Here is an 18,999-nt window from a genome sequence, read left to right as displayed (position 1 = left end):
TGGCGACATTTTTACTGATGGCAATAATTTTCCAGAGATTCACAGGCAGAACCGTCTTCTGACATGAAATCCAGTTATTTCTTAGGCAGCTGGAAACATATTTGTAACCAGCAAAGTCATTGGAGAAGAAGTATGTAGGCTGCTATCGCTGACCTCCTTCTGAAAATGGTAACTCCCTGTCTGTTATACTCATCCGATATCATCCATACTTTCTGAGCCATTCACCTGGAAAAAGTATCCAGATCTATTTGGCTTGTTTCAGATAAATGCCTCTGACAGTATTAATGCTTGGATCAGCATGACAGCCAGGCAACTATAATTTTTACAAAGGAGATTGGCAATGATAGCTTCCATGTTTCAAGTAGCACAGGATTTCTTTTTATTAACCCTGCAAGGTTTCACTGCTCATTTTTGTCTAGGTTCAACATTTAAATACGAATACTCACCCAATCCTCGGAGTCGGCCAGCTGTCACAGTGCACTACCCAGCCTGTCTCTTCCTATGCAGCAGTGATGGTATGTCCCTCTGCCTCCTCATGTCCTATACACTGTACATAGAACGTGATCAGAGGGAAAGAGAGGCTCCAGGGACTGGTCTAAGAGCTGGTCGACTCAAATGATCAGGTGAGTATAACTTTTTGTTTTTTTAACCTAGACAAAAACGAGCTCTTAACCCTTGCCCGGTACTTCATTAATTTGTAGTGAGATTGTAGTCCATCCCGAGAGCAAGCATGGAGAGGTGGCTACTTTATAACACACACAGGGACCATGGAGAATAAAAGTAGCCACCCTCCAGAAGGAAGGACAGTGTCCGCACCAATTCAGAGATGATTGGAGGATCTACAGCAGAGTGATACACAAATAAGATACATTTTTGTTTGGGACAGTTAAACTAAACTAAACTAAAGTTCTATTTCCCAGGTTAAAAAAACTAAGAGGGGTACCAGCAATCTTTGTCTCTAATTGTTATTTGCTTGTGTAATATTTTGTTTCTGTAAATACATAAAGTGCAGTTCACTTTTGCAGCCAAACTGGAGCAACAACTGCTTTATATTTCTTATTGAGTATGTTACCATTCACATTGCATAAACATTGCTGCTTATATTTATTAGTGCTTTATACTTGCTTAAAAATCCTCCGATGCCGTGTGGGTCGCCTGGGTCGCTATGGCATATAAAGGTGCTGGCTGTCACTTACACAGCTCAGCAGCGGCGTTTCCCCTCACAACCGCTGCAAAGCTGTGTCAGTGACAGCCAGCAGCTATGGCAGAAGAGGCCAGCGTTCACAGTGAAGGAGGCTGCGGGGCCCGCCTAAGAGAAACCCCGCCTCCTCTTACATGACTGGCCAGCGACCTAAGAGCAGGTGAGGCCATTGATGTAAGAGGCGGCGGGGCCCTGACACTTCACTACACTGACACCAGTTAGCTTTCCCTTCACTGCACTACACTACACTATACTACAATATACTAACAGAAACACTCTCTATTTAACTCCAGTACCGCACTTCATAAGGCTGCGGGGTAACCAGCCTTATATAGTGTGGGGCTGGGACTTAGCTGTGAGCCATGATTGGGGAAATACATTATTACTTTGCCCAATCATGGTTCATACAGGGCCCTGTGCCCTGATTGGGCAAAGTCTTGCACCTGACCTGTGGTCAGGTGCATTGATTTACCCAATCAGGTCTCTCCAATGCACACAGTGCATTGCGGGGAGCTTGGCGAGCAAACAGCCCGCTGAACGCCCTGACAGTTTGTGTGTTTGCCGAACACACAAACTACTGATGATCAAGTGGAGCTCACGTTCCACTTGAACATTGAGCCCATGCCAGTCTTCACCAAAGACACAGCTAAAAGATAAGACATATATTACAAAAATAATAATATAGTGGGGTTTTCTTAAATTGGACTGCAAAAGTGGAAGCACATGTGATATCATTGGTATATACAGTATTATTGTGTGCATATATGATAATGAATAGAACTAAGAACAATGAGAATGTTCAAAGTATAGTTATGCATAGCAATTAGACTTCACATGCAGAGCTATGGAAGATTATTGCTGATGGGATGTCTGGGTGACTGCACTGTATGAAGTCCCTAATGTGTTCTCTTTTATTCATGAAGAATAATACAAGGCATGGCCTTTCTGTGCAGAGATTTGCCTTTTGGTCCTGAGTACCTGACACTCAGGATATTTTAGAGATTTGTAATGCATAAACGGCTGTACTAATGGATCCATTTTTCTCCCCTCCAAGCTAGATAATGAAGTTGACAAAAGTGCAAATGTTGTGCTAAACAACTGGAGACAACAGATCAAGGTATTTCATGAATTTACAATGCGGGAGATGTGGAGTGGGAAAAAAGCAGCCAACGTGTTATCAGGTAGAAAGCCTTATTATAAAAAATGCCGAAACAGAGAACAGGTCTTGCTGAAGATGGCAAATTGTCCGAAAGGTGCTGTTTAATGGACAAACACCAATTCAAACATGAACTGGTATTTTAAACAGCATTTCTAAGCAATTTGCAAAATTATTAAGTGGGCAGCTATGGCTGACTAGGAAACTCTGGAATTCTGCTAAGATCAAACTCAACTTACCAGTGACCCACTTTTTACTCCTCTGCAGCCAGTGAGTATACCCAAGACGTCTGGATATAGAGTAGCATGTGATCTCCCTCTGTGAGAGTGTTTGGGTCTACTAGCCAAGTGCCAGGTTTGAGTACTGTCATGACCGGGCAAGTGACTTCACCACTGCTCAGGATTTCTGCCACCAGTCATTTCAGTGCCAACATTTCAGAGGAACAAGCATCAGCAAAGGAGTTCTGGCAAAGTGAGTATAGGGGGGATCCCTTGGCAGAGACAATGTTACTTTGCCCTGCCTAGGCAATATATTTCCTGAAGGTATAAGAAAATGTCAGATGGTTTATCTCTTCTGCAGCTACCAGAAACAGTAATATCAGCTTTTGATGGACTGACCCTTTAATATTAAATAGAATGAAGTCTACCTTTAACTCCTTTATCTGTTTTTTAGATTAAAAAGAAGCTTGTGGATCATACTAAGAAACATGAAGTACTTTTTCATAATGTAGAAAATGAAAACACCAAACAGCCTCTGTCAGAGAAGGAGAGGCAGAAGGTGAGTCTAGACAGTAATCTTTGAAGGGTTTATTTCACCCTTCTTTTCCTGCTATATTATCCCCTATTTGGTGAACTGTTAACACTCCTGGAAGAGAGAACGGAGAATGAGAGGGCACAGATTGGCATGGGTGCCAAAAGGCCAGTCCATGGATGCTCACTTCTAGCAGAAAGCTTGACTGCAAGGTGAGCATGCAAACTGGCAGAAAGACTACAGAGGAGCAGGTTCGCACGAGAACTAACATAGTAACATAGTAGGTTCAACCTATAAGTCACCATAGAGAAGTAGACTAGACAGCAGCTGGCTGGAACACTGGAACCCATGACAGGCTGAGGTCACACTGGGAGGTCAGCATAAGTCTTGATTAGGAACTAGCTGAGTCAGCAATGGGCAGGCAAACAAAGATGAGGGTCAAAAACAAGCTGGGTCACAATTGGAACTCAGTGCGGAGACTAATACAGGGGCAAGCCCAATCAGCAACAAGTGAGTAGATCACAGGAACGGGTGCAGGTTCAGGTCACAGGGTAACAGCTGAAGACCATCTAGCAACTTCCTCACTTAGCTCAATTTCTTAAATAGGCTTTCTGGTGTAAATTGGAGTTAGGCATGAGTGTCCATGTACCTGTGTGCCCGTGCGTCCTTGCAGCATTTCCATGTGAATTACCATGTTCGCAGAAACAGGGCCGGCCTTAGGGGTGTGCGAGCAGTGCGGCCGCACAGGGCGCCATGGCAACAAGGGCGCCGTGCGGCCGACACAGCTCGTCCTGGGGGCGGCTTCTCTCCCCCTCACCGCTCCGCCATCCTGACAGCAGGCAGCGCTCCCTCCTGCCCCCCCCCCCCATCCCCCTGAAGGGGGGGGGGGGGGGCAGGAGGGAGCGCTGCCTGCTGTCAGGATGGCGGAGCGGTGAGGGGGAGAGAAGCCGTGCCCGCAGCTGTCAGGATGGCCGAGCAGGTAGGAGATCGGAGCCGCTGTCATCCTGTCAGTTTCAGGATGACAGCGGCTCCGATCTCCTACCTGCTCGGCCATCCTGACAGCTGCGGGCACGGCTTCTCTCCCCCTCACCGCTCCGCCATCCTGACAGCAGGCAGCGCTCCCTCCTGCCCCCCCCCCCCATCCCCCTGAAGGGGGGGGGGGGGGGCAGGAGGGAGCGCTGCCTGCTGTCAGGATGGCGGAGCGGTGAGGGGGAGAGAAGCCGTGCCCGCAGCTGTCAGGATGGCCGAGCAGGTAGGAGATCGGAGCCGCTGTCATCCTGTCAGTTTCAGGATGACAGCGGCTCCGATCTCCTACCTGCTCGGCCATCCTGACAGCTGCGGGCACGGCTTCTCTCCCCCTCACCGCTCCGCCATCCTGACAGCAGGCAGCGCTCCCTCCTGCCCCCCCCCCCCATCCCCCTGAAGGGGGGGGGGGGGGGCAGGAGGGAGCGCTGCCTGCTGTCAGGATGGCGGAGCGGTGAGGGGGAGAGAAGCCGTGCCCGCAGCTGTCAGGATGGCCGAGCAGGTAGGAGATCGGAGCCGCTGTCATCCTGTCAGTTTCAGGATGACAGCGGCTCCGATCTCCTACCTGCTCGGCCATCCTGACAGCTGCGGGCACGGCTTCTCTCCCCCTCACCGCTCCGCCATCCTGACAGCAGGCAGCGCTCCCTCCTGCCCCCCCCCCCCATCCCCCTGAAGGGGGGGGGGGGGGGCAGGAGGGAGCGCTGCCTGCTGTCAGGATGGCGGAGCGGTGAGGGGGAGAGAAGCCGTGCCCGCAGCTGTCAGGATGGCCGAGCAGGTAGGAGATCGGAGCCGCTGTCATCCTGTCAGTTTCAGGATGACAGCGGCTCCGATCTCCTACCTGCTCGGCCATCCTGACAGCTGCGGGCACGGCTTCTCTCCCCCTCACCGCTCCGCCATCCTGACAGCAGGCAGCGCTCCCTCCTGCCCCCCCCCCCCATCCCCCTGAAGGGGGGGGGGGGGGGCAGGAGGGAGCGCTGCCTGCTGTCAGGATGGCGGAGCGGTGAGGGGGAGAGAAGCCGTGCCCGCAGCTGTCAGGATGGCCGAGCAGGTAGGAGATCGGAGCCGCTGTCATCCTGTCAGTTTCAGGATGACAGCGGCTCCGATCTCCTACCTGCTCGGCCATCCTGACAGCTGCGGGCACGGCTTCTCTCCCCCTCACCGCTCCGCCATCCTGACAGCAGGCAGCGCTCCCTCCTGCCCCCCCCCCCCATCCCCCTGAAGGGGGGGGGGGGGGGCAGGAGGGAGCGCTGCCTGCTGTCAGGATGGCGGAGCGGTGAGGGGGAGAGAAGCCGCCCCCAGGACGAGCTGTGTCGGCCGCACGGCGCCCTTGTTGCCATGGCGCCCTGTGCGGCCGCACTGCTCGCACACCCCTAAGGCCGGCCCTGCGCAGAAACATGCATGCACATATCTTCTTCTTATACTGTCCTGGCAATATGTATATATTTTAAATGTTGATTCAGCAGTTTCCAGGTCCCTTATTTTGCCATTTACCTTTGTTTAATTGTTTTTAATAAATGGAAGCTAATTTAGCTAATTTAAAAAGTAGTGAATCAATCTTTTCACTGAAAATGGGGTGAATAAATCCACGCAATAAACTCCATACTCTATAAAAAGATGGTGGTGCTTTTCAATATGGCATAAAAGTAGTGCTGAAGAGTAGGGGCTTGAGCTTCTTATGCCTCAACTTTGAAACACTCACTGACATTTCCAATATGCCAAGGAGAGTAGGTCCACTATGAACAGCGTAATATTGACTTCATTGTTTATGTAGATGAAAATGTAGAAATGAGAAGTGTTTTTTGTTCTTATATTGTTCTTTCAATGGATAGCTTCTCAATAAATTAAAAAAGTCAACAGAAGTCCTGACCAAAACAGATGAAGACTATTATCAGGAGAATATCAATGGACATGCAGCGAGGCTGAAGTGGGAAAGTATTTTGGAAAATTGTTATCTGGTAAGTATCCATTGTGCTCTTCAACCATTCCTGTCAGCAATTTGATTGAATAATAATAATAATAATAATAATAATAATAATAATAATAATACAAGTAATACAAAATAGTTTGAGATCCAATGAATGTTGTAGAACTTTATAGGCTTAATTACTATAACAGTACAAAGCATAAAAACAAGGTGTAGGATGCAGTGGCCCATAGTAACCACTCAGAAGTCATCTCATAGTTACATATTTACATAGTATTTGAGGTTGAATAAAGACACAGGTCCATCAAGTTCAACCTAGTGTGTGTATGTTTTGGATTCTGCATGTGTATGCGTGTGTACGAGTCCCCATGTGATCTTATTTTTTAAGGGTACCTTTACCCCTGTATGTTACGGTCTCTGACGAAATTGTCCAAATGCATTTTGAATGAGTCAACACTATCAGCTGATACCACTGCTTGTGGTAGAGAGTTCCAGACCCTAACCGCTCTAACTGAAAATAATCCCCTCTCCTAAAGACAACCTCTTCAGTGCCATTAACAAAAATCTTACATTCACCATAAAAATAGCGTGAGCGTATTAGACAAAAAGAAAGATCAGTTCAACCAGCCAACTTGCAAATTGCAAAAATGCAAAATAAAACAATCTTATATTCTTAATAGTAAAATCCAACAGCTATGTAATAGGGTCCACACTATAAAGATCAGAAAGGCATGCACTCCTTTATGAATGATCAGTGTTCCGTAGAGGAGGAATAAACCAATTAATTTGTAACAAATGAAAACAAATTACTGATGCAAATTTACTTCAACACAAACAGGACTTATATATTTAGTAAGGACCAGCAATGTATAAGTAAAGGATAGTGTGTTCTTTGTGGGACCAGTACAGTGCCATATGGTCAAAAATACAGCCAGTAATGTAAAAAAAATTCTATATTACACATTTTGTGGGACAATGCCCAATTCCTCCGAGCAAAACTACCATCAAATAAAGGTGTTAATATAAAACATACCAACTTATTAAAAAAAAATACTAGGGATGCACCGATACCGAGTACAGTACTCGGTACAAGTACTGATACTTTTCGAACTCCAAGACTAGACTAGAGAAAAACTCAAAAGTTAGGAGGCAGCTGTCATTTGTAAGGAGCACACGGAGCTCCTGGGATTTGTACATCTCTGTTTTAATGTACGATTTTGTTTTTATAAATTTAAATAAAGGGATGCACAGATACCAGTTTTGCGAGTACAAGTACTGGTACTTGTCCAAGTACTCACAGATACAAGTACTGATACATTTTTGTTTATTGTCATTTGACAGTTTTTCTAAAACAATATCGTCGAATGATTTCAGGACAGTGGTGGAACGCCAGAGCCAGGTCACAGCTGCAAACGCTGCAACCCTGGTAGTTATCGTGAAAGTGTCAAGTATCGGCATTGGTACTCGAAAAGTATCGGTGCATCCCTAATAAATACTAAGCTATATATTTAAAACAACAAATACACCTCTGCACTTATTAAAAGCAACAAACTATTCTTGCAAAACAAATCCTCAAAAAGAAAGATCAGTTCAACCAGCCAACTTGCAAATTGCAAAAATGCAAAATAAAACAATCTTATATTCTTAATAGTAAAATCCAACAGCTATGTAATAGGGTCCACACTATAAAGATCAGAAAGGCATGCACTCCTTTATGAATGATCAGTGTTCCGTAGAGGAGGAATAAACCAATTAATTTGTAACAAATGAAAACAAATTACTGATGCAAATTTACTTCAACACAAACAGGACTTATATATTTAGTAAGGACCAGCAATGTATAAGTAAAGGATAGTGTGTTCTTTGTGGGACCAGTACAGTGCCATATGGTCAAAAATACAGCCAGTAATGTAAAAAAAATTCTATATTACACATTTTGTGGGACAATGCCCAATTCCTCCGAGCAAAACTACCATCAAATAAAGGTGTTAATATAAAACATACCAACTTATTAAAAAAAAATACTAGGGATGCACCGATACCGAGTACAGTACTCGGTACAAGTACTGATACTTTTCGAACTCCAAGACTAGACTAGAGAAAAACTCAAAAGTTAGGAGGCAGCTGTCATTTGTAAGGAGCACACGGAGCTCCTGGGATTTGTACATCTCTGTTTTAATGTACGATTTTGTTTTTATAAATTTAAATAAAGGGATGCACAGATACCAGTTTTGCGAGTACAAGTACTGGTACTTGTCCAAGTACTCACAGATACAAGTACTGATACATTTTTGTTTATTGTCATTTGACAGTTTTTCTAAAACAATATCGTCGAATGATTTCAGGACAGTGGTGGAACGCCAGAGCCAGGTCACAGCTGCAAACGCTGCAACCCTGGTAGTTATCGTGAAAGTGTCAAGTATCGGCATTGGTACTCGAAAAGTATCGGTGCATCCCTAATAAATACTAAGCTATATATTTAAAACAACAAATACACCTCTGCACTTATTAAAAGCAACAAACTATTCTTGCAAAACAAATCCTCCAATTTAGCAAGCCTCGGTCCTTAACAATGGAGGGAACAATGAAGAATAAAAGGCATGTTTTAGAGGGTATGACTGTATTTTGTGGACAAATCACCCATACAGGAGGAAGCATGCGTTGTAATAAAGCTGCCAATACTGAAAGAAATCCAACCTAAAGCTTCAGTAGAAAAAGGAGGAAGTAAAACCCTTCCCTACAGTGTCATGTAATGCAAAAGCTAAACTGATCGCAGGTGCATATTGTTTCAGATACACTTTATTCCGGAATAGGGTACAGGCGTGATCAGTGTATAGACAGGCATATGTGCTCCACTATGGGCTAAACTGTACAGACGCAGTATAGATGAAGCAAAGGGGTCCACATGGAAAAAACAAACAAACTGCAGCTCCTGTGTTGGGGTCATATAATGGGAGAGGCCATCTACCAGAGGGACCCATCAGAGTACAAAATATGGACAAAAGTATATACTGTATCTAAAAACAATGGAAAAATATCTATTATATTGTTTATATTGAATTTCTAGTTGTATCATGGCAATTTAATTGCCCCTTGACATGCATTTGTCTATGTAATTTAATTTGATCATTAATTAATGACTGTGTTATCGATTTTGTTTTTGCATACATTTTCATGTGTTTTATTGTTGGATTTCAGAGTATCCAAGATCTTGAGAAAGAAAGAATACAAATCCTATCCCATATACTAACATTGTATAACCAGCATGTTTCCAGCTTTGGGCAAACACTCAGTGTGGTAAGTGATCTTTGACTTTTTATGTTATGTAGTATATTACAGTTGTGTGATTCTCTACTGCATTAAAAAGCAACCACTAGAAAGATGGGATTTAAGGATATTGCTTAGAGAATCATCATGTCAGACTTTAATGGTACCCTCATACACATATATACTTTTAAAATAAATGAAATGGAAAAAAGTATATTTGTGTATGAGGGTGCCATTAAAGTCCGTCATTCTGTAAACAATTTCATTTGTGAATCACAAATGTAGGTACTTGCCCACTTTGAGAAATATTCTTTAATATTTCATTGTTAAAGGGTATTGCCATAATGACATCTTGGTGCCCAAGAATAATATCATACTGACTGTTGGAGTCCAAGAACAGGGGCACTGTGGCCCCTGTGGTCCTAGGAAATGGCGCTTGTGGTCCTAGGAAATGGCACACTAATAGCTGAGCCCAAAGAGAATACCATGGGAGAATACCACCGTATGTAGTCCCAGAACATTAGCCAACTAGAGGTCAAAGGGCAATGACAACATATTCTGTAGGAGGATTCAACAAATAACTATAAAGCATTACCATGACTTCACTGAATCTCTATGTTTTGTTTGAAGAATAAACATTATATACTCACCTCATTCTAAAAAAAGTTAGAATCTTTACACTTTGCTTCCGTGATTTTTTTAAATAAGATTTTATATGAGTTTTTCTCAGTTACCACATGGTCCACTTTTCAAGAAACGCTGGAGCCCAAATTGTATTTTAAAATCGAACTCCAGGCATAACTGTATCACATTAGCCTCCTCTAGTCCCCTATACAGGACCCAGTTAGACTCTGCTATGTTGCTGCACATGTGCTGACAGTGAACATGCAGACAGGAGAATGATAGGATAATTGTCCTGGTTTTCTTTTGATATCCAATCAGCAGGCAGTGGGTGTGTTTTTGACCAAGCTTTGCTGCTCTCTGTGGTGTCTGGGAGGGGTGTCAGGAGAACAAAACTGCTTGCAAAGAATTACAAATCCTCTGACATTTAAAACAGCTTTCATATGTGTATTTGAACTGTGTATTTAGCTGCTTGCTTAGAGTTCAGCCTCAAAGCCCCGGTTGTAATGCCTAGTAGTTATCTCTGGCTTTATTGTTTATTTAACAAGCTTCACAAGTATATTATTTTATGATAAGAATATTTATATAATGTTTAAGGAAATTCAGTTATTGGTAGTGCTAACCTTTTGCCTCTTAGTTCATCAACAGATAATTAAATGCAAACAGATTTTTTTTCCTGGTTGCCAAGCTGAAGCGCATAAAAAGATACCAATGTTAATAAAATGAATAGAGGGTTATATATTAAGGGCGTGGAAAGAACAGGGACAGTATGTGTAATGTAGTTACTGCACTGGAGGGCTGGCTGCTTGTAGCCTAAAGGTCAAGCCTGAGAGGTCCATCTAATAGGAGCACCAAGTTTAACAAATCAGGCAAAGGACAATGGGGAAGGTATAGTAGACATTGTAGCCATAAGGCAGCCTTTGTCCACTAGGGTACAGTGGCATCCTGGGGTTCCTTCTGACTTCCTCAGGGATGCCTGGAAATTTTCGAAGAGCGTCATGTCTTTCCATGGTGCAGGTAGGCTTCCAATGTTAAGGGGCTCCTGATATAAAAGAGGGGACTCTGATGTGAAAAAGGGGTCTCTGATTTGACCTGCCTAGTGTGAGGGGGGACTGATGTGAAAGATGAGGACTCCTGATGCAAAGGAGGGACTCCAATGTGTGGCAGGAGAGGGGGGGCTCTGATGTGAAGGGAGCTACTAGTGTGTGAAGGAAGACTCTGATGTAAAAGAAGGGGCTGATAATTGAAAGTGTGGCTCCTGATGCAAATGGGAACTGATGCAAAAATGGGGGCCCAGGATCAGCATATCCTTTCGGAGAAAATGGTTTCTCGTATGGACCAGTAAAAAACAATCTATGCTAGCTAAGTATGTACAATGCGCTCCATGGCCTTGTTTACCAACTAATGCCGATCGCCACTTGCGATCCTCTCGCTATAGTTGTAAATATGAAAACAATGATTTTCCGGACCTTCCATGAATTAAAACCCTGTCTCTGCCATCCTGAGATTTAACCAGCTCTCCCACTCAGCACAGCTCTGTTTGCCAGGGCAGGAGACCTGATGTTATTTCTGCTGCAGTTAAGTAACACTTACTGGTTTTGTCCCTCACCTAGCCTGTGACTGGACGGTGAAAAGAGAAGCAGCAGATTCATGAGCACATCTCTCTTCCACTCTGCTCTCTCCCACTATCAGCAAGCTCTTGGCACAGCAAGAACAAATGGTTGGCTCCTTATGCTCCTTCTCCCTCCTCCAGTCTGAGCTTTTCTGTACAGGGGACTGCAAGAGGCTCATGCCAGGCCAAAGTCAGGCACTTACACTGGTTGCATTTTTAAAATATATTTAATAATGTATTTATTTATTACAGAGCTTCATTCATTTGTGTCTTTTTATCGTTGATTGGAATTCAGCTATAACATTCTGTCTGTGTCTCCATTTAGGAGATTTTTCTGTCAGATTTTAAATTTGTCTGCGTTCCCATAGGGGACCTGGACAGGATATGAGAGGAAATTGCCCTCCACAGAAGATCTAATTCTTCATAACACTATTTGATAATAGTAAACTCCCCATTATCCAGCATTCACGCAACCAGCACTCTCAAGCAACCGGCAAAATAAAATACTTTTTTTGTGGTTGCTTGATAGACATGTACACACTAAAAAAATGTTGTTAGCAGCTAAATGTTGCTAACAAAATTCTCTGTTTATATCTAGCTGCTTATGTAAGCAATGGGAAGCAATTGCCAGCCTGGTATTGGCTATTTCAAATTGCAATAGCCAATAGCAGGCTGGCTATTGCACGCGCCCACTGGCCGTTATTTACATTCATCTTCCAGCTGTGCAATCTAGCCATCGGCCGCAGCAAGACGAAAACAGAAACCTCTCAGGTCTGTTCCTCTGCTCAGTGGGCTCTTCTGCTCAGCAGGTGGGTGCTATAGGCTAATTTGAATTAGCCATTAGCAGTCTCACCAATGCTCCCTTCCCACTGCCCGCTGTTTCCATTCTCCTGACTGCTGCGGTATCTAGTCAACCAGGGAATGGGCCAACAGGGGTGAGGGTGGGGAGGGGGTGGTGGGTGTGTGTCTGCGGTTGCTTGAGTGTTGCTATTAACTCTCAAGCACCTAGAAACTACAGTTATCTGGCACCTACCGATCCCCGTGGTAACTGGATAACTGGGAGTTTACTGTATTTGGTTTTGTTTATGTCTCCTTTGGATGGAATCCCTCTCACTTTTGTATTTTAATTCTTCTTATTGCCATATATCTTACAGTGTCAAAATCAAATTGATCAGGCCATTAAAAACATTGATGTTGAGAAGGATATTCAAGCATTTATGGAGGAAACCACCATTTTTACTGAAGACAGTAAATCAGAATTTCTGCTCCTTGATTATTATGTAAGTAGTTATTCAGTAACACCCCCCACCCCCACCCCGAGGATTTTTACACGCTTTGTGTCTACATATTTGCAACTCTTTTTGGCCTCCTTGTTATGTGATAGGAGGAAGATGGCTCCGTTTCTATGGATCATGAGAGAAGAGTAGCTTCCATCAATGGGAAACTAGAACGACTTCAGAATGACATTGATAAAGCTGTGAAAGACAAAGATGGTAAGAAAGAGGACTGGTCTTCATTTTCATTATGTTCCATCACCAAGTTCTATTATATAGCTTGTTAAAGCTGGAACAACAGAACATAATATAATGCAAATGCCAACCAATGAGGTGTTGATTTTCTTTCCCAAGTCTGCCAGACTAGTAAATAAATTCAGTTGCTTCTTATGACTAACCGCTCCATTTTATTTGCCTTTGATTTTTCAATATGATGTGTCAGGATTCCTGGGCCATAAAGTGAATTACTCCTTTGTTGCTATGGTAGACAGCAATGGTTCCAGTCACCTGTGAATTCACTGTTCCCATGCTGGCAGTTAAAGTTGTAATCAAAATGATTCCACCCCCATTGAAAATCAGGTTTATTGGCAGAATTGACAGACTTTCAGCTGTTTACAATGAACAGATCAACAAATGTTTCAAATGGTTTCCCCAAATTCAAATGAAAATGCAACTTTTAATGGCTTCTGGAGTCTCAAAATTATTCCACCCCTTATGATGGCAAGTATCTTTAATACTTAGTAGAGCACCCGTTTGCTGTTATAACCTGCTGCACGCACAATGCATAGCCAGACACCAGCTTCTGGCAGCATTCGTGAGGAATTTCATGAGCAATGGCCTCCAGTTCACTAATATTCTTGGGTTTGAGTGCTGCAACCGCCTTCTTCAAATCCCACCAGAGACTTTCTATGGGGTTCAATTCAGGTGATTGTGATGGCCACTGTAGAATCTTCCAGGACTTTTTCTGCAACCAAGCCTTTGTGGAATTTGAGGTATGCTTGGGAACATTGTCCTGTTGGATGGTCCAATGACGCTCAAGCTTCAGCTTCCTCACAGATGGCGTGACATTTTCTCCTATGTTTTCCTGATACATCAATGAATCCGTCTTTCCTTCCACACGCTGCAGGTTTACGGTGCCAAAGGATGTAAAGCAGTCCCAGAGCAGCACCAAGCCACCACCATGCTTAACTGTATGAAGAGTGTTCTTTTCAGCGTATGGTTTACTCTTCTTTCTCCAGACGTACCACTAATTTATACAGCCGAAAAGTTCCTGTTTTGTTTCATTGCTCCACAGAACAGAATCCCAAAACCTCTGTGGCTTATTTATATGATTTTGAGCATATTTGAGCTGACTTTTCTTGTGCTTTTGGGTCAGTAGTGGTGTCTTGTGCTACACCACTTTCACTCCAGTCATCTGGCTAGACCTAATATCACAATAAAATGATCAGGTGTCATAGCCACACACCGGGAATGGGGAAGAAGAGGTTAAAGAGACAGTTTGCCCACAGTCTGCATAAGTACACCCAGTACTGAACTAGAAGGGTAGGCTAATCTATGGCCCATACAGTCTGATTCTAAAGCTAGCCATGCACCAGTCGAATTTTATTCTAAAAAAAATAGTTTTGGAACATTTGTTCGATTTTCTAGTCTAGCTAGTAGGGTCAAATTGTCTATCAATTTCTACTGTAGTGCCCAAAAAAATCAGGATGGAATTTTTTTCTCAAATGAAGGAAATTCTAACAGTCAAAGTCGTTGTCCATTTATTTCCAAATTCGCCAGTTAAAATCAAATAAACAATTTTATTGACATTCTACGAGTCTTTGATTACAATACTATATGTTTTGACAAGATTTTTGAATGTTCGTATGGAAATCTCCCTGTGCATGGCCAGCTACGCAGTACACTGCTCCACCATCTAAAATGCACAAACTGTGTAGGGATAGCAACAATAAAGGACCACCCGAATAGCATCCTAACTACATTGGCAGGCATCATGGAGCCTGGAATCATTTATTGTACACAGGAATGTGTTACTAACAGTAAGTAACATAATGGGGTCTATTTATAAACACATCACCATGCAAATATCTGTGAACGTTGGCCCTGTGCGAAAATGTGCCAAAAAGAATATTCTTTCGTTTTTTTTCTTTACAAGGGAATGAATCTTTGAATGTTTTTTTCATGTAACATTGCAATATGGCACTAGATGCACCTAAAGGAGCACAGGAAATAAGTAGTTATTTTCTATGCTCCTCAGGGCCATCTACTGGCCACAGTTCAACATTACATGAAAAAGCATTCAAAACGAAAGAATCTGTTTTTGCATATATCAGCACAGAATGAGTGTTCACAGATATTTGCAGGGCTGCTCCATTTATTAATACACCCCAATTTGTTGGTTGCTGTATGCAAAACCCCCGCTCCTGGCAAACCTGCCGCCCTAGTCCACCACTTATATATACGAAATCCATCCCTGCACACTGGTAGTTCTGCTGCCTTTCATTCAAATTGGTGTACGAGACAACAGTGATGACATTAGATTGTATATCAAAGTTTTGATTACTTATTTTTTTAAATAACAAGTATACAAAAACAACCTCACAGAAATGTATGTTGTTCCAGGGTTGGAGAAAATGCTGAAAGCCTATAAAGAAAATCCCGCATTTTCTGATGTGAAGAATGAGGAAGAGACGACCATTCTTCTAGAAGAGGTATGTATTAATCAAAATGTATGCACACACATAAGAGGGAATGTCAGTTGTTTAGCATAGATTTCAGTCCCATTCTATCACTATTTATATACATTTCTCTGCAGTGCTTCTTTCTGTTTCTGAAACAATTAACCTACAAAAAGGATATACCATTTTCGTTTACCAATAATTTGCAGCATTTACAAAATTATCACTCATTGATAGACCAGATGATGATACATTTATTGTGTTTTACTATAAGGGCCCCTACCCACCTATGTGTGCATTTTCAGGTGTCTCAATATGTATTAATGCATTGCATTGCATTGCATTGCTCATTTATTTTTAATGGGCCTTATTAGACCAAAAATGCATTATTAGACCAAAAATTTAGCCTAAAATTAGACCAAAAATGATTTAGATGGCGCCGAGGGGCACGGAAAATAATTATTAATTAGTGACCATAATGCTGTATTTTCCCAATATTACATTTAACCTGAAAAGAAAATATACTAATAATATTTGTGTTTGCCTCTACCTGCGCAGCACAAATGTACATGGAGTTTCACAGGACGAATGGCTTTGCAATTTTTTTTATATATACTCCCCATAGTGTTGTGGTGCTGCACATTAACCAATAGCATTATGCGTGTTACCACACGGGCATTTATGTATGTGAAGGTACACGGTTAAATACGCAATAAAAAAAATAGAACTGAGAACTCTGAAAAATACTAATTCAGCCAATTCTATAATCCAGATGTTCCTGCCAGAAACTTAACATGTCCTAAACAATTGTTTGTTTCATTGTGGTCAAGACGTTGATTGCATAGTGAAGGAACAGCAGTTTACTGATGAGGTCATCTTTGTACTTTCTCCTCCAGTGAGGAGGAGAACTATGCAATGCAGAACAGGCAGACTAGCTTACACTGCTGTTCCTGTCCTTTACAGGTAGTTAGCACAATGTAGTAGATAAAAGTGCCAATTAAAATACATGTAAGTATTTTTGAGTTATATGTAATTGAATTAAAGGGGTAGAAAGATTTCGATCTCTGTCTTTTTTTAAACCTTTTTTGGGAGGTTATACTCGTTTCCAGTGTGATAACCAGGTCATGAAAATAGAGAAATCACCACGATAGGGGCACAGACAGCACTGAGGGTTCACTTCTGACCCTTCCCCACGCTACTCAATACTAAAAATAGTGATCAATTCTTTTTGCCGATGTATCAGAATGATATATTGATATATTCAGTGACCCCCAACGATCACTCTTTGGAGCGCCATAGTTTTGTTCTCAATAGAATCCTTTTAAACAAGGACCTCAAATATTTAGAACCAATCCAATTGGGATCTTGGCTTATTGTCTTCAAATCTAACTTCTAGGTTGCAGAGTGATATTCTAAAATGTGCAGATTATATTTCTTATAGACCAATCTGAAAATAAACCTTCTTGAAGCAAATTACTTCAAACTGTCCTTGACACTAGCTGAGTTGGAGCAGCAGTCTCTCCCAACACATCCGTGCAGTGAGCGAATGGTCAAGTGGAGAGAAAAGGTAATTTCAAATTATAACAGAATGCATATATGAAAATGTGATTGTTCATAGGACTAAAAATAATCTGCGAGGCTAGTGGACAGTATTAACCGTTATTTTTAAAATATATAAACAAAGGGTTTTACAAGGATTGACATATGCCTATGCATCATGTGCTACTTCACTGGGGCCCAGAGGAACACGGGTGTTCAGCTGGAAGTATATGGGAAGGCAGAAGGTGGCAGGTGGACAGGATAGAGTAGGATCATTCTCTTTTACTTCCCATCTGTGTCCCTCAGTACTATGTGTTGTTGCTGTGGTAAGGGACTGGGGCAATTGTTATGAGCATTATTATAGAAAGTGATACCGGTATCACTAATATAGGTAAGGTTGCAAATGGTGTAAGGTGGCAGGGCACTGTGACAAGATGGGCACGTGTGCTTGCAGACACAACATATTATACATAGCCAGTGAGTGTTTTGGGAGGAAGACTGGCTATTTGACACCAAGGCAAGAGTGAATGTTCAACATGGAGCAATGATAATGGGTATAAAGCAAAAAGCCAAACTTTTATCTGAATAAGGCCCCCTGCAGTCTATTTCTTCCATGAGACACGTCTGCTCAGTCTCACATCCCGGCCACGCCCCTCCTATTTCTTCCACTTTAGGAGGAATTTTGTTACCCTCTCTTATGTAAGATAAGTGAACCTAAACATTTCTTTCTATTTTTTCCTTACTAATAAAAAAAAAGCATACCTGTTATGGCTGCACATATTTTAAACTGGCCAAAAGGCTACAGCAAGTACCTCTAGTTGTATAGTTCAGTCATCACTTTATTTTCAGAATGCCCACAGAGCCTCAAACTGCATTTCAATATTATTATGAAGTCAATACAGAGTTTATGTTATGGTATAGTATGGGGTAGAGCATTAGTTAGACCTATTTTTAATAGTAACTCTGCGTTAACAGTGCGTTAATCAGAATTCTGGGCGAATAATGCACTGTACCACGCAATCGCACCTACCGCACGTTCTGGTGTGGGAGGTGCGTCGCATTGCCATTCATTTGAATGGCACCCCAAAAGCACCTCCCAGCCACAGTTCGATCGCCCGCACCGGAACACGCACTACTGCGACTTGGGTCATGACTTGATGACCAATTTCAAATGTGGGTCCTGAGGTTACGCAGGTTGAGAACCACTGATTTAGAGCATGTTTGTCTTACTTTCTTGCAGGGATGTCAGCTGTGCTCTGTGCAGGTATCCCGGTCTATAAATACCACCAAGCTAAGGCGGGGTTGCAGTATGAGGATATCGACCAGGAGCTCTGGATACAGCAACTCCTCAGTTAATGACTATTTTATAGAATCTGATGACATGGATTTTCCCAGCAAACCACCAAGAGGCTTAACCAAAAGATCTTCTAAAAATCAGCGTGGCTCAATGAAGGAACATGGAGGTGACTCTGGTAAAATTATAACTTTATCAAAGCTGAAGCTATAATATTTATGTATTACAGGTATAGCACCAACAATTTAGGCAGTGCTTTACATACATACTGCACAATTAGACATGTAAGCTGGCAAAAAAATTGTTTTGTTTTGGATTTGTCATTTTTCAGTTTTTGGGTACAAAAATCTATTTGTTTCGTTATTCAGATTCAGAATTTTTGTTTTCATTTCGGCTGAAGTAAACGATATTTATGAACGAACGTGCGTTGCGGAAAAGGGTTACTTTTTTCTTTTTAGCTTTTGACAATTCATTTAAACAGCGTGCCCCCTCCCCCCCAATTCATACCAGTCCCAGTAGCAGGCTGGCTATTCCACCAGCTCACTAAGCAGAGGAGCGGAACTAAGAGAGAACTTCCTTTCTCGGTGTCCGCTCCTCTGCTTGGTGGGCAGGTGCAATAGACAGCCTGCTGGTGGCTATTGCAATTTGCAATAGCCACCA

General features: G+C 42.6%; 1 protein-coding gene across 1 annotated transcript in view; it reads left to right on the top strand.

Moving 5' to 3' along the window:
• The window catches only part of NOSTRIN (nitric oxide synthase trafficking), a 39,498-nt gene that overhangs the window by 18,273 nt on the left and 2,226 nt on the right, over positions 1-18,999 (top strand). The window contains exons 6-14 of the mRNA XM_018568551.1: positions 2,256-2,318; positions 3,030-3,134; positions 5,960-6,085; positions 9,253-9,351; positions 12,709-12,834; positions 12,939-13,047; positions 15,451-15,539; positions 16,948-17,073; positions 18,286-18,508. Coding sequence (XP_018424053.1) covers positions 2,256-2,318; positions 3,030-3,134; positions 5,960-6,085; positions 9,253-9,351; positions 12,709-12,834; positions 12,939-13,047; positions 15,451-15,539; positions 16,948-17,073; positions 18,286-18,508 — 1,066 coding nt within the window. The remainder of the gene's footprint in view (positions 1-2,255; positions 2,319-3,029; positions 3,135-5,959; positions 6,086-9,252; positions 9,352-12,708; positions 12,835-12,938; positions 13,048-15,450; positions 15,540-16,947; positions 17,074-18,285; positions 18,509-18,999) is intronic.

The sequence above is a fragment of the Nanorana parkeri genome, unplaced genomic scaffold, assembly GCF_000935625.1.
Source record: "Nanorana parkeri isolate BGI_ZX_2015 unplaced genomic scaffold, ASM93562v1 scaffold1206, whole genome shotgun sequence".
NCBI lineage: Eukaryota > Metazoa > Chordata > Amphibia > Anura > Dicroglossidae > Nanorana > Nanorana parkeri.
The sequence above is the reverse complement of the archived record's forward strand: the minus strand, read 5'-3'. Positions and strand labels throughout refer to the sequence as shown.